The sequence below is a fragment of the Syngnathoides biaculeatus genome, chromosome 15 (genome assembly GCF_019802595.1).
Source record: "Syngnathoides biaculeatus isolate LvHL_M chromosome 15, ASM1980259v1, whole genome shotgun sequence".
NCBI classification, from domain to species: domain Eukaryota; kingdom Metazoa; phylum Chordata; class Actinopteri; order Syngnathiformes; family Syngnathidae; genus Syngnathoides; species Syngnathoides biaculeatus.
The window spans coordinates 12,820,849-12,836,268 of record NC_084654.1 but is presented as its reverse complement, the minus strand read 5'-3'; the positions used below and the strand labels follow the sequence as shown (position 1 = coordinate 12,836,268).

Sequence of the window (15,420 nt, the reverse complement as noted above, 5' to 3'; positions counted from 1 at the left end):
TGTATATTTGCAATACAACAACAAAAAGACGTTAAATTGTTACCTTGGACAGGGTCGATTCAAATTCTTGTAGTGACTAGATAACGCAGGTCTACCTAATGTGAGTAGTGAATGTACATGAAAGTGATCCAATGGAATCAGTAGTTTTTACTAGAACAGACACATTTTTGCATTATGTATGTCGTACAGCATTATGGTTTTGCACAAGGGTCATTTAACCATATACAGAAAGCTTGATCTATTTCATCATTATGTGTCAGTATTTTTTGGCTCCACAAAGGACATCACACTTGTGGGATTTTGGGATCGAATACAATCTTCTTTGAATATTCTTGCAGGTACATTGAAAGTACAATGTTCATTTGTGTTAAGGCGCTTGTAATGGATTTGTCTATCTTGCCCATTAGCGCTCCCGCTGGAAGCCTCGTGTAAAAACTCCATTCAGCCACTTTTCCTCCCCCTCTTTTTCCTTCCAAAGCAAAATCACATGATGTGTATTTTGTCATATGACGCTGATGAGAGGACTAGTCCCAGCTCAAGCAGGCTCCACAAGGGGAAAAAAAGTTGTCAGTGATTTGTCAGAGACTAAATGACGCTGTAGATGAACTTTGGAGAGGAGAAGAGTCGCGGAGCATCTCGGGGAGGATGGACGGTTGGGCACCTTTGGCCCTGATCCCTGCCTTTTGGTTCATTGGTGAGTGTGTGCAACATGTGCAATTTACTTCTTGTTTCTATTGCCAGGGTGGGATCATTACATACTGTATTTTAATGCTGGTAGTCACACACAAAAACACGGATTCCACATGAGCGATGTAGTTCAAGTTCTTGCATTGTAATCCGATACATTTGAAAAGCTTTTAAGACTTTACACCCTGCTTGTGAACAGTCACATGTAATGAAAACCCCTCTATAGTCTACTTTCTTGATTTGCACGACTTCTTTATTATTTAAGAGTGCAGACATTTTTGAGAATTGTCGCCAATTATCCAGCTCTGGCTCCCAATCACATGACTCCCTCCTCTCTCTGAATAACTGCTTTTCTCGAGGAAGATGGCTCCCATTCAAGCACATGGCTAATGTGATTACTCACACAATGTGCCCTCTTGTCTCGTTGATGCGCTTATATTATACCTGCTGGCCCCGCGTTCCAGCACATGTACAGCTACGGACTGAAAACAACACATTTTGGACATGAAAGAATGGGATAAGTTGCACTAAAAGTGCTGTTTTGCCATCCTTATGTTAGCAGCCTGCTTTATGGAAGATGATGTAAACAGTGGTGTCAAACTCATTTTCTTCACGGCCACATCGTGACATTTACAATTTACCTTAAATGTACAATGTACTACTACATATAATCTATATCCTGGCTCACTTATGGCCTCAATATATTGCACATTTTGTGTTGGAATATGGCCATCCATCCATCTTCTTGGCCGCTTATCCTCACAAGGGTCACGGGAGTGCTGGAGCCTATCCCAGCTGTCAATGGGCAGGAGGCGGAGTACACCCCGAACTGGTTGCCAGCCAATTGCAGCGCACATAGAGACAAACAGCCGCACTCACAATCGTACCTAGGGGCAATTTAGAGTGTCCAATTAATGTTGCATGTTTTTGGGATGTGGGAGGAAACCGTAGTGCCTGGAGAAAACCCACACAGGCACGGGGAGAACATGCAAACTCCACGCAGGCGGGTCCGGGATTGAACCCTGGACCTCAGAACTGTGAGGCCAACGCTGTACCAGCTGATCCACCGTGCCACCTGTTGGAATATGTTTACAATGTAATCAAAAAGTCTTTAAATACATTTTTATGTGATTACATGGGGGAGAGGTATTTTGTGGCTTAAACTCTTTTATTTAATATTAATAGATGCCGATTTTCAGCTGTCGATGAGCAGGAGCCTCATTGTATACAGCAATCATGGGAGAATGTTGACAACCAAATATTTAAGTACACATCAATTAGTTTAGAGATTTGGAAAGTGGAAATATGTTACAAAAATCTAAGAATCATTGACATTTGAAAATGGATTTTTCCGCCAAAATATTAAGAAATCGATTAAGTGAAGAAAATGAAGTAGCACCACTGAACTCAAGTCTGGCTTGAAGTACGACAAAATGATAACATCATTGACATCACCAGCCACATTTGTCTGTATTATATCAAACTTGTCTGGTGTGACTAGAGATTGTGAGACTCCCTCAAAAACAGCTGCCAGATGCCTGGCAAGACATGGAAGGAGACACTCAATGTGGGGGGAGAAATAATAATAATAGAAATAAACAGCGGCGGCATGGTCCGGGGGATCAGTCGGTTTGTCTCCACACCCAAGCGCACGTGGTCGTTGTGTCCCATGGGCAGGACATTAAACCCACAGATTAATGTGGTTGGATGTCGTGTGGTGGTGGTCGGACGGGTCGCGGGTGCAGAATGGCAGCCACCCTTTTGTCAGACTGCCACGGGGCTGTTGTGGCTGCACAAGTAGCTTACCACCACCAGGTGTGACTGAGAAGTGAGCGAATTGTGCATGAGTTATTCAGTGTTTAGTGATGGGTCTCTCCTGTGACCCTTGTGAGGATAAGCGACTCGAATGATGGATGGATATTTTTGGCCACATGTATAAGCGCAACCATAACAGCGATTTGGCCTGCAATGAAAACACGTGATTGGTTGTGTTGAAACTTGCAGGACTGAGTCAACCTCCTACACACTCACAGTCACACTCCGTCCCGCCATATTCGTGTTGTAGGCTTGGTGATGAGTCAGACCACACCCACGCCCGCTGCCCTCACCACCCCTCTTGTGGACAACGCCACTGTTCTGACGCCAACTCCTGCTCTTGTCAGCAGCACTGCCGCCAGCTGCTCTGCATTCAACACTTCCAACTGTCAGCCCTGCGCGCCGGGATCGCAGTACGATAATGGTGGGTGTAGTTATCTTAAATCTTTTTGGGAGTGGTCCTCAGGAGCTGATTCTTTTTGTCTTTCTATCCCTAGGCACCCTGCTATGCCTGTGCTGCTCTGAACCTGGGCTGTGTCTATTTCCTGGAGCGTGTCTCCCTTGCACCGCTGGCTTTTATCAGCCACTGGCTGGACAGCAGCAGTGCGTGCCTTGCAAACAGGGCTTCTACACAAAGTAAGATCATTGGACTGCAGTTCTCCGTTCTTTTTAATAAGCATTTTGTATTTGATCCAGAGCAGTCATACAATACAAGCACAGCAGGACAATAAAAGCATTTATAAGACGGTCAAATACTTATTATTTCGATTTCTAGAATATCATTCTCCATCCATCCATTTTCCGTACTCCCTATCCTCACAAGGGTCATGGGTATGCTGGAGCCTATCGTGGCTATCTTCGGGCGATGGGCAGGGTACAGCCTGATGTGGTCGCCAGTCAATCACAGTGATATTATTCTATTACAAGTTCCAATTTTTTGTAATTCACAAGCTACTTTTACACAAGTGAAGAACAATAAAAACAATTTATTATTCAAAATGAGTGCTTTGTCTTACAAGTTGAATTTGTTCTGTCCATGACCATGCTCAGAGCTCAAATCGCTCAGAACTCAAATCAACTTCCCCAAGCTAATTTATTCCAGAGAGTTCACAACTTCAAAATATCATATGTGTATGTATCACCAGCGGAGAATTACTGGCCCAGTTAACCAAAGCCTACTTTTGTTAGCCTACGAAGTGTCCAGTTACTATTGAGCCCGTGAATTCTACCTGGCTACAAGTAGCCACGTAAATGTGATCAGTAAAAAATAATTCTGTTGTTCTTGAAGACGGTCACAAAGCAATCAATGTGCTACTAAATGACAAGTTTCATGTCAGTGTTTATGTACATTGTTTGAAACTTGTAAAATTAAAATTGACAATGAAATTGATTCTACTAATCTTGATTTCAAAGATTTTATGGTATATAGTCTCTGTTGTTCATCTATATTATACTATACTTTTCATATATAGTGCCAATGTATACTTATTTTGCCAGCATATGCACATGTCTTTATTCATTTCACAACAGTTTTACTGGGAGTCCACTGTGCCACCCATGCCCCCCTGGATCCTTCAACAACAACACTGGTGCAGACCACTGTGCAAGTTGCTCCCCAGGTGGGCTTCAGACCAAAAATAACATGTCGGATTTCGAAACTTATTTCTTCCTTGACCCATGCATTGCAGATTGTGTAAAGTGAGGAAATAAGCGTGACTGTGCTGCTTTCAGGTTATTTCTCCTCACTGCACAGTTCCACATTGTGTGTGCCGTGTTCAAGAGGGACCTTTTGCAAGTAAGTCCCTTGATGTCTTTGCCTTTTAAATGCAAGTCACTTATAATCAACATGACGATTCGGTTTCGCTCTGACAGCTCCTCTGGTTGCTCCCAATGCCAGACATGTCCCGGGGGTTCAGAGACACTCCAGTCTGCAGCAAAAGATTGCACTCCGTGTCGGCCAGGTTTACTTCTCTCCATGAACACTGCAGCCCATCACAGATGGTAGAAAAAAAACTTGTATAATTGACGAGATTTTCTGATTTTGGACAGGCATGCATAAAGCTTCCCATCAGACAATGTGTCAGATCTGCAGCAGTGGCACGTTCCAGATCCATTGGGGTCAAGAGAGCTGTGACGTCTGCCCAGAAAACCATTACTGTCCAGTCAGTACTTTTCAGACTCTTTTTTTTTTTTTTTTTTTGGACTCACCACGAAATCCCTGACTACACACAGATAGACCATAGCATTATGAACACTTGCAAAATTAATAAGAACCAACAGCAGAGCTGTAGCAAAAATTACATTTAAAAAATGGAACTACAACTGGAATAGCCTCCAGCTCACCTGAGATCCTCATGAGGATAAGCGGATAAAGTTGAAGGCAGGGCACATATTGACAATCTAATCATCTATATTTTTTTGTGGTATTCATAAATGTGTTGTTGGAGACGTGGAAGATATTCCTTGCTTGTCATCCTGCTGCTCTTCTTCTTTTCCTGTCTCAATCAGGCTTTTCACGTCAGGGACAAACTGTCTACGTCCTGACATGTAGAAATGGGAGCATTCATAGTTGCAATCAACTGGATAAAACTTATATTGCTGCGTCACTAGCAATTTAATTTACACACACTCACATTACCACAAATGAGATAAGGATCAACGAAAGCAATATAGACAGACCAGTAAATATGAGAGGAGTGTTGGGTCATCACCCCGTGACCACCCACACAGCTGCTGGCAGCCAACGCCTGCTCAATTTGTTTTCTATTTTTATTATTCTTTTGGTTCAAACAGCGATTATTGTTTACATATTTTACCCTACAGAAATCCCAAATACTCTTTTTAGTGAGCTGCCACCCATATTGCTCGTCAAAATGCCTCAATTCCTTGCCGTCATTTGTGGTGCACCGTTAACAGGGCCAGTGCGGAAATGCCCAGTGCGAGAATGGTAGACACCAAAAAAAAAAATATATATATATATATATATTATATATATATGGACACTCCAGTCTGCAGCTAAAGATTGCACTATAAATATATATCATGTACTGCACGGAATAATACAGCAACACAGCTGATAGGCTTAATCAGCATTGTGTCATCTCCTTTAGTAGTGCCTTCTAGTGATTAGTTATTAGTTATCCATCCTTCCATTTTCTTTGCCACTTTCCTCACAAGGGTCGCAGGGAGTGCTGGAGCCTATACCAGCTGTAAACGGGCAGGAGGCGGGGTACACCCTGAACTTGTTGCCAGCCAATCGCGGGGCACATGGAGACAAACAGCCGCACTCACAATCACACCTAGGGGCAATTTAGAGTGTCCAATTAATGTTGCATGTTTTGGGGAAAGGACAAGACATCAGAACTGTGAGGCCAACGCTTTACCAGCTGAGCCACCGTGCCGCCTAGCTATTAGTTCTAACATAGTAATAAGAAGCCTAAATATAATATCGAGTGGGGGATTTTTTTAATTTGTATTTTGCAAATTTTTTTTAATCTATTTAAAGTCCGCTGGATGTTTTTTTTTCACCTTCACATAAATTTGAGAATCAACAAGCAAATCGATAAAGAATCAAACCATTGAGCATTGTCGAAAAGGGAATCAGAATCATAAAAATCTAATCAATTACCATCTCTACTTGTTGTCTACTCACTATAGTTTATAAATACCAATACAAATACAATACATCTCAACGTTTGGGTGGTGTGTGTCATGGAAATTAATGTTCTTTTGGTGGTACAATAGACTCATTTGAATGACAGCACCAAAAAATGGACATACTTTTTTTTTCAGAGGCTATTTTTAAACTCCCAAAAATCTTTGTGGATCTCGACTTCTGTGAGAGTGCATTGTGACTTTGCAAAAGTAGAAAAATGCGGTTTGCGAGGTGACATTTGAGACCCACTACTATGAATGCTTTGTTAACAGCCCTTGTTATGCTTCCAGAGTCCGGACGTGAACCCCATTCTTTGTCCCAACGACGCCTTCTGTCCCGAGGGCAGCACCGGTCCAGGCTACTGCATGGAGACTTTCTTTCGCAAAGCCGGGGACACGTGTGAACTGGCCCCAGTCACCATCGCTTTATTAGTTATTGGAGGAGGGGGTACGCAGTCACTGTCTTGTGAAACTCGTGATGTTCACAATTAAGAATCATGTGTACTGTATGTGCGTCAAGCTCTCATTAACCCTTCAATGGACGTTAATTAAATTATTGTTTGGGTTTTTTTTTGCTTCCAGTGGCTCTGCTCTTCATCATTCTAATGGTCCTGCGAAAAATGAGAGACAGCGACGGGGAGCTGAATGTGTCCCGAGCGCCGCTATTATGCAAAGAAAGGCCTCAAGGACGCTATTATGGAATCCCCTGTGATGCGGAGCCTGTCTATGCCGGTTGGTGAACCCGAGGAGAGAGCAAAAGGGGACATTCTGTACATTGAGTGCATTACTGAAACACGCGTTGCTCTCGTTTGAGTCATTCTAGTTTGAACGCTGTCCTTTTATAAGCGATCTTATTGGATTAGGAGCGTCATGCTGCAAAAACGGATACATGCCAAGAATTGGTGGGAGCCTTTCCTTTCTTATGAAGCGCACTTTTTACTGGAATAATCGCTTTCCTTTGCACTTATGTTTGTTTTTCCATAGCATTGTACATATAACCAACAGCCAGTGGCTCAACAACAGCGTATGGAACATGACGGCCCATTTTTAATGCACCGCAGTGTCGTTGTTTTTGTCTATGTAAGCTTTTTTTTAAAGATGTTTGTATGTTTTAAAGAAAAATAAATGGTAACTTTCAACCTAACATTTTTTTTATCGAGTCTAGTGAAATACTGATCTAATCTAATCGACCAATCAATTTTCTGTACTGTTTTGGCCCCGGGTGAGCTGGAGTCTATCCCTTAATTAAAAAATTCATGTACTTATGGTACTGCATGTTTCATAGTGTTTAGAAGAGCTGCGGTGGCTCAGTGGATGATTTAGCTCATCTAACGCACTCCACTAAGGTTGGGGGTTTCAATCCACGCTCTGACCTTCCTATATTGCATGTTCTCCAAATGGTTGTGTTACATTTCTCCTCAGAACTGTGAGGCAGATGTGCTATCCAATCCCTCAACGTGCCACCCAACACTGTTAATCCTATATTTGATCCAAATTAACGAAACCCTTTGGAATTGCAGCTATTTCCGTTGCAGCACATATTGTTGTGTTGACTGGAAATTGTTGAGTGTTCTTTTTCAAAGCAGTTTTTTTCTGGCCATGTGACAACATAAAGTCGCTTGGATCTGATAAAACTGGTTCCAACATGGTCGTATCAAAGGCCGGACACCGTGACAATCTTTACTGTCATTCGTTGCACTTATTACAAGAAAATACTGTGAAATACTTGCAGCACAGGAATTAAGTGAGTGTCAAGGCATTCATTTTAGATCAGAAAAATCTAATTTTACGCCACCGAACAAACCACCGATGATCACACCTCAATTTACTCACCCAATGTGAGCCTTGTTTAATGTGGCACAGCCATCATAGGAAGCCATGCCTTATTCTATTAATAGGTGGACTAGATACAGGTTTATTGTACATTTTGCCATCTAATGGAAGAGCACATTATTGCCAAAACATGTTGCCGGCATATACAGTAGATCAACAAAATATATTTGTAATTCATGAGCCGCTTTCAGGCAAGTTAAATTCGACAGCTTCCTGCGGCATTCCTGATGACACTGGTGCGCCACATCGGCCCCCCAGTTGGGAATCACCCGGCTCAGTTACTAGGTGAAGGTTATTTTGGCTGTAAAGGCTGTGTGTTTATGTTCCCCAGCGCAGAACAATTCTTTCCATACTTAGCCAAACAAGCAGAGAGTGTGACAAAGACCAGATTGACCTGTCAAATAAGTATGAAGGGTAAGTGCACATTAAGTTGTCACGTTAGTTGGGCCATCATGGGTGACTCTGGGCGAGAAACAGGGTACATTCTTGGGTCTTTTCCATTCGAACATTTCTTTACTATTTTAATTAAATTCATATTCAGCCAATGTATGTAATTTAACCATAATGATTAGGAAAGGTACTTGAAAAAAAAAAACCGCTAATCTAAAAAAAATCATCAGGAATGCCGCAGGAAGATGTCGAATTTAACTTGTCTGAAAGCGGCCCATGAATTACAAATATATTTTGTTGATCTACTGTATATGCCAGCAACGTGTTTTGGCAATAATGTGCTCTTCCATTAGATGGCAAAATCTACTGTTTACATAAAAATATCAAAGTTGAATACACCCCACTGGGTTCTTAAATTCACTTAAATTCGTGAGTAAATAATGCAATGGTTGCCATTTTATTTTTGAAGAGTTGAGGACCTGCTCCCCATCTCCATCTGGTGCAATTACACCCTACAATCACTAAGTGACCCTGTGGCAAAATATATGGGCCCTGAGAGTGCAGTTGTGTGCTTGTTTTTAGCTAACTTTACTCATCCTGTACATGGTTATTGTACATTATAGTAACTTTGTGTGGAAAAAAAAAAGTTTCCTTGTGTTTTATTTTTATTCTTTTCCCATGGAGTACACTGCTCCAAAGGGAAAATGGATGAGACAGATGGAACGTGTCAATTCTATTTCCTCAACATCTTTGCTATTATAAGTATGCTACGTCAATAAATAGAACTAGTTGAATCCGGCAATTCCTTTGCCTGGTTAATCGCTTGAGGGCGCAATGAGTGGGACTCTTTGACGTCTCAAAGCTGTGGGCGGCCACAGGCACCCACGTGGGTACCCACCCACTGCCCACTGTTTGTCTCGCCGTCTCTACTCATGTTAGTCTGCTTTCATCTTGTCTATGGCGGAGGTATGTGTGGGCAACACGAGTTTGTTTGGAACGTTTATTTGGAAGGTTTTGAAATGGCAATTGAATGTTGAAAGTGTTGCTGGGATCTCATTTGGTTGTGTAGTTTGTTTTTATTTTTTATTTATTTAAAGCAGGCAATGTGGATGGACATTTTTGGGGAGCAGGTCCTCAACTTCAAAAATAAAATGGCAACCTTTGCATTAATTACTCACGAATTTAAGTAAGAACCCAGTGGGGTGTATTCAACTTTGATATTTTTATGTAAACAGTAATTAAATAGGTTGACCAATTTCTTTAAGCTAGGTTGCTGTAATTCCAAAATATTTCTCCATGTTTCGACTTCCCAAACTTAACTGTTAGAGGTTCTTGACATTGTAGCCTACTGCAAAGTGTTTGTGGCCATCCTTTCATGTTTTCTGTTAATGTTTTATGTCAAAATAATTTATTTTAAATCAAATAATTCTAGTCTTTGAATGGCTATTACTCCTCTTTGCTCATTAATGAGTCAGAAGTTGGACGAGGCTTTTAAATCACGGCTTACATTTAATAGTACAGAACATGTAGCTTATATTATGTATGGATACTCATTACTTTGATTAAAAGCCAAACCTACTGGGCTTTAAGCCACATGTTTTCAGTGCCGTAATGATGTACGTTAGGTTGATTAATGACGCTTTAGAGTTTAGAACTCTGTCCATTTTGTTTTCCCCACACTGCAGGACTAAACCTGAGTTCTGAAGCCACTTTAGTCCTCCTGCTTTTGCCCTGGACCAGACCACGATTCCCGGCTACACTGAGGAAGAAATTGTCTTTACCAGGAGCCATGGCTGAAAGAATTGAGGAAGAGCTCCGCTGTCCGACCTGCCTCAACATCTTTAAAGATCCTGTCATGCTGAAGTGTAGTCACAGCTTCTGTCGCGCGTGCGTGAAGCAGTGGTGGAAGCATAAACAAGCCCGTTCGTGTCCAGTTTGTAGGAAAAGTTCTCTTCCGGTGGACGTATCTCCTAATTTGACACTGAAGAACGTGTGTGAGACCTTTACAAAAGTCTCTGTGGAGACAGAGACCATGTGCAGTTTGCACGGGGAGAAAAAGAAGCTCTTCTGTTTGGACCACCAGCAGTGCGTGTGCCTCATCTGCAGAGATGCACAAATCCACTCTGGCCACAAGTTCTGTTCCCTCGATGAGATTGTGCAAGAGCATAGAGAGAAATTCCAGAAATCGTTGCAAAAAGTGAAGGAAAACCTGGCAGAGTTCACTGAGATCCAAAACAACTGCAGTGAACAAGCAGAGTACATCAAGGTCCAGAAGGACCTGGTTGAAAGCAAGATTAAGAAGAACTTTGAGGAGCTTCGCCAGTTTCTGGAGGTGGAGGAGCAGGCCAAATTGGCTGCTCTGAGGGAGGAAGAGCAGAAGAAGAGTCACATGATGAAGGAGAAGATGGAGGCTCTCAACAGAGACATGGCCACACTCTCCGACATCATTAGTAGCACAGAAAAGTGGGTGGCCTCTGACCACGTTTCCTTTATGAACAACTACCAGGTCGCAATGACCACGGTCCAACAGTTGCCTGACAAGCCCGTGCTGCCCCCAGGAGCTCTGCTGGATGAAGTCAAACATCTGGGCAACCTCAAGTTCACCGTGTGGTTCCGAATGAAGGAGACGGTGTCCTACAGTCCTGTGATTCTGGACCCAAACACAGCCTCACCGCATTTCAATCTGTCTGAAGATTTGACCAGTGTGAATTTTAACGGCGAAAAGCGGTGCCCAATGAATCCAGAGCGGTGTCAGTACTGGAACCGTGTCCTCGGTTGCGCTTTGGACCCGGGAACACACATCTGGGATGTCGAGGTGGGAGACAACAGGGACTGGCTAGTGGGGGTTGTGGGGGGGGACTCTCGTTTGCCACATAGCTCCTTTGTATGGGGCATTAAGTTTAATGATGACAAATACCAAATTTTGTCACTACCGTATCCAGCCAAGAATCTGAGGGTCAAAGTGAAAGTGCAGAGGGTCCGGGTTCGTGTAGACACCGACACGAGATCCCTTTCATTCTCGGAGTCTCATACAAACACTGAATTATACACGCGCAACCACATTCCCAATTGGCCAAATTTGTCTGGTAACGCCACAATGTATCCTTACTTTTACACTAATAATGATAAAGGGCCTCTGAAAATAATACCGCTTACGTTTTGCGTTATGACCCAAAATCCCAAATAAATTAAAATCATGAATTCTGAAATCTGATGTCATAATGTGTGAAATATATTCTACCACAATTAGAGAAAAAAAAACATGTAAAATTCATTAAAGGTCCCCTTCCATCATTTGTTGCCATTTTATTTCATAATCTTTGGTGTCCTTTTATCAGGTTTGTAAAATAATTTGTTGTGGAACATTTTGACACATTTTCACCGATGTTATGGATACAAGTAGAAAATAAAATGGATTATGATGGAAGGGCTCCTTTAAGGATTTAGACTACATAAGAAAAACTATCCAAGCCTGGCCCCTTTCAACAGCAAGGGGGACAGGCGGGGGATTCAAACTAACGAGCCATCCCTCGGGGGACCCAACTAGATGGACGCCACCCACGCTGTCACGAGGGTAATGACAGATGTCAATAACTACACATTTACTATTATTTTATTGTACTTGTGAAATAAATACATCGGATGGATAAATTTGTAGTTTCTTTAGGGGGGGAGTTAGAGAGAATGGTCAGTATGTGGTACCTCACTATATTGATAGTGGATATAAAAGTCTACACCCCCCTGTTCAAATTAATTTAATTTCAGTGGTCAGTGATGTGGATGGTGCCTTGCCGTAACGTCCTTGGGTTTTTTGTCACAGATCAATTTTCATTATACAACTTCTTTTTTTAAGTCAAATTTTGGTAAAAAGCATTATTTTCTTGTCAGTTGGAAAGTAAAGCTATTTTACGGATTAGAAATAATTAAAACTACCTTGAATCCACTCTAAAAATGGAACCACAATGCAACAGTGCACATCATTGTACTACAGAAAAAAGCTGAGAAATTTGAAATCCCCAACACACACACACACAATGCTCAGTGAGTTCTACAGTGAGAAGCATCCTGAAAATGGCATCATAGCATTGTTTACAGTATTGGAACTGTACCATGCCGGACAGGAAGGTTCTCAAGTATGTCATTAAAATCATACAACACATTTTTGGAGCAGCAGCACACCACTACAGCAGGTTTCCAGAACAGGATCAGACTGCACACACCCATTAGTTTTCTAACTTACATCTTGCATAGCTCAACTAAGAGTGGGGGAAAGGCAAGAGTACACAAAGAACTGACAGCCAGCCAATCGCAGATGGGAGAAAAGCTGGCGTTTTTACTTGCAATTCCTCCGAAAGTTGATGAATGTGATTTGTGCCCGCGATTCACTTGCCATGCTGTCTGCTGTCAGACGTTTTTCCAAATAATGATCTTTAAACCACACTTTATGGTTTTGAGATTTTCCAAAGGTTTGAGTCAGTTTGCTTTTGAAAACATGGAAGAAGATTCATTTTTCAATAGTTTTGATCATTTTGACTTGTTCTATGAACATTAGCTTATGTGGCTTGTCATAATGAAGTGATATTGTCAAAAGTATGCATATTTGTCATAGGTCAACATGTTATGCAATGAATGCCTGCATCTTTGCACATTACTGGATATGCAGTTTCTTTCATAATATAAGATTGTTCTTGATTATATATATAAATAATTTAAATCCTGTCTTTTCACAGTAGATGGAGCACAACAGACCTGCCGCTAAGCGGCAGCATCACGGTAAATAGTGCCGCTCCCACATAGATGTTTGTCCCTGCAGGATTCTGTACTGACGTCATTCAACATAAGCAAAGATGGCTGCCCTCCTGGCGAGGAAGCTGTCGGGTATGCGATGTGACATTTGTACTCTTTCGGGGTTTTCTCCCTCTTAATTTTTCGTATATTGTCGGGGTTTACTCCTGTCGTTATGGTGTCACCGCAGTTTTGAGTGAGAGGAGATGTTGTCGATTTTGAACATGAAATTACTGTTGGTTTGCGAGCCTGACCGAGTCGTCTTTACCCTGTTAACATGTTTGCCGTCCTTGTGCTCGAGCAGGGTTGCTGAGGTCGTCGCTAACTGGGGCTCTGTACGGCCGCACACCGAATGTGGCTCGCTTCTACGGCTTCACCCAGGCTACTCGCCCCCTCTACGTTCGTGCGGCCCCGGCCGTCGGCGCGACACAGGCCACCACAGCGTGTCATCTCTCATGCTGCGGCCTCCTCCAAAGGTAACCACCGAGCCGAGTGTGTTGACACTGACAGGTAGTTCGGGGCGACGTTATTAAAACTAAACTGTTATCAACTTTTAGAGTGCTTAAGGATTACAGTTCTCCAGGGTCTTGAATATTATAATGGTAACTTTGTGAATGGATTAGGAGAAATTGCGTCAAGCATTTTTCATGATGAAAGTATTGACACACTCCTTTAATAATTTCACAAAATAATTTGGTTCTTGGGGGGGATATGATTTCATTTGGACAGTGATCCCTGCACATGGTTCTGCTTTTGCCTAATAGATTATTTTCTGTAACTGTTATTCATGATTTCTTGAAGAAAAATCATGTCTTTATATAAAAATGTTGCTTTGGCATCTTAAGTCTTGTCTAATGGAAAATACGGTCTTTTCTGACATTTTCTGCAGTCTGTATGCAATTAACCATTTTGGGGGATTAGTTATTCAAAGGTTTTGATATTGATAACAGGGCTCAGTCCTTATTTCTCCAAAAAACGTTACATTGATACATATTATGCATTTTCATCATGGCAACATGGTGGAAAAGTGATTATGGCACCCCACAGTCCTGAGGATCAGGATTCAAATATCAGCTCTTGTGTAGTTTGCAGTTCTGTGCTTGAAGGGGACTTCTCCATGTACTTCAGCTTCTTCCAAAAACATGCAAACCAGTAGCGTTGCAATTACGAAAGTCTTCATCGTGATCTTGTTTTGGCTGCCACGATTAAATTAGCCTGCTTGTCAGTGACAAAGAAACAGAGAAAAAAAGAATGGATAAAAAGAGTTGCTAAGTATGTGAAATCTGTCTTCAAAAGGATTAGGATTAGTTTTAATTTACTTACCGTACTGCCCATAATCATGCAGGGCTATAAACAGTGTTAAGTGAAACATATAAATTGTTCATATTTGTGATTGGCTATAAGGTGTGATTGACCAACCTCTAAATTCAAATTTGATAGCTTCCAGCTCTTGCAGCATAGAAGGAAAAAGGATAGACGAATCAAGGAGTTTTCTTTGGCAAAAAATGGCTAAAATGTCCTCATATCAACAGCACTGTGTCTATCATTTGATTTATGGCAGGCGACGACTTCATGAATTTTGGTGCGGAAATATCTTGAATACAGCATCAGTAGAGCAACAGATTGTCAAAGTGCCTTATCTGTATTAATTTAGCCAATTTGGCATTAAACAACCTTGTATTTATGTACTTTTTTTGTTACGCAAGTAGCAATGACACATTTAAAAGGGTGCCTGTGTAATGATCTTTTTTTTTTTTTGAGTGCTGAGTGAACATTATAGTCCATCTGATTAGGGAGTTGTGAATTGATTCAGTATACAAGCTAAAGTTTTCCACACTCCCGCCTTTTGACGATTCTTCTGTTTTGCAGGGTGTCTGCTCACCTCCCCCATTTGTGTCAGCAGCCCACCAGAACTCTGACTTCTTATAGTGTAAAGAGGGGGAAGAAGAAGACTGTAAAGTCTGTCACACAACGGTTCATGAGGCTACATTGCGGTCTTTGGATTCGACGCAAGGTACGATTATAGTCTCGTATTTGCTTTTATGTAATAAAGGAATTCATTTCATTTCCCCTTTTGCACAGGCTGGATACAAGAAGAAACTGTGGACGAAGAAACCGGCCAGACGAAAGCGACTGAGGGAGCATGTCTTTTGCAACAAAACGCAGAGTAAAATGTTAGACAAGATGACATCACCATATTGGAAAAGGAGGAACTGGTTTGTGGACGATCCATACCTGAAGTACCACGACAGGGTC

The 15,420-nt window shown here is 41.8% G+C and overlaps 2 protein-coding genes across 7 annotated transcripts; both read left to right on the top strand.

The window, feature by feature from the left end:
• The first annotated feature begins 18 nt into the window (after positions 1-18).
• si:dkey-21a6.5 (laminin subunit gamma-2) lies at positions 19-7,047 on the top strand. Its single transcript, XM_061842994.1, has 9 exons — positions 19-694; positions 2,753-2,926; positions 3,000-3,138; positions 4,033-4,121; positions 4,234-4,297; positions 4,375-4,463; positions 4,552-4,664; positions 6,448-6,604; positions 6,739-7,047. The coding sequence occupies exons 1-9, from the start codon at positions 646-648 to the stop codon at positions 6,894-6,896; spliced, it is 1,032 nt and encodes a 343-aa protein (XP_061698978.1). The 5' UTR covers positions 19-645; the 3' UTR covers positions 6,897-7,047.
• LOC133512915 (E3 ubiquitin-protein ligase TRIM35-like) lies at positions 6,917-15,386 on the top strand. Of its 6 annotated transcripts, XM_061842990.1 has the most exons (6): positions 9,206-9,345; positions 10,065-11,194; positions 13,193-13,257; positions 13,469-13,640; positions 15,034-15,178; positions 15,247-15,386. In XM_061842990.1, exons 1-5 carry the CDS (start codon positions 9,312-9,314, stop codon positions 15,091-15,093), a joined length of 1,461 nt encoding a protein of 486 aa, XP_061698974.1. In that variant the 5' UTR covers positions 9,206-9,311; the 3' UTR covers positions 15,094-15,178; positions 15,247-15,386. The 6 variants fall into 6 exon arrangements, with proteins under 6 accessions (XP_061698973.1, XP_061698972.1, XP_061698976.1 ...); XM_061842992.1 differs by lacking the exons at positions 15,034-15,178; positions 15,247-15,386 and having other exon boundaries at positions 9,205-9,345; positions 13,193-13,360; positions 13,469-13,608; XM_061842993.1 differs by lacking the exons at positions 15,034-15,178; positions 15,247-15,386 and having other exon boundaries at positions 9,205-9,345; positions 13,113-13,257; positions 13,469-13,552.
• Positions 15,387-15,420: the final 34 nt, after the last annotated feature.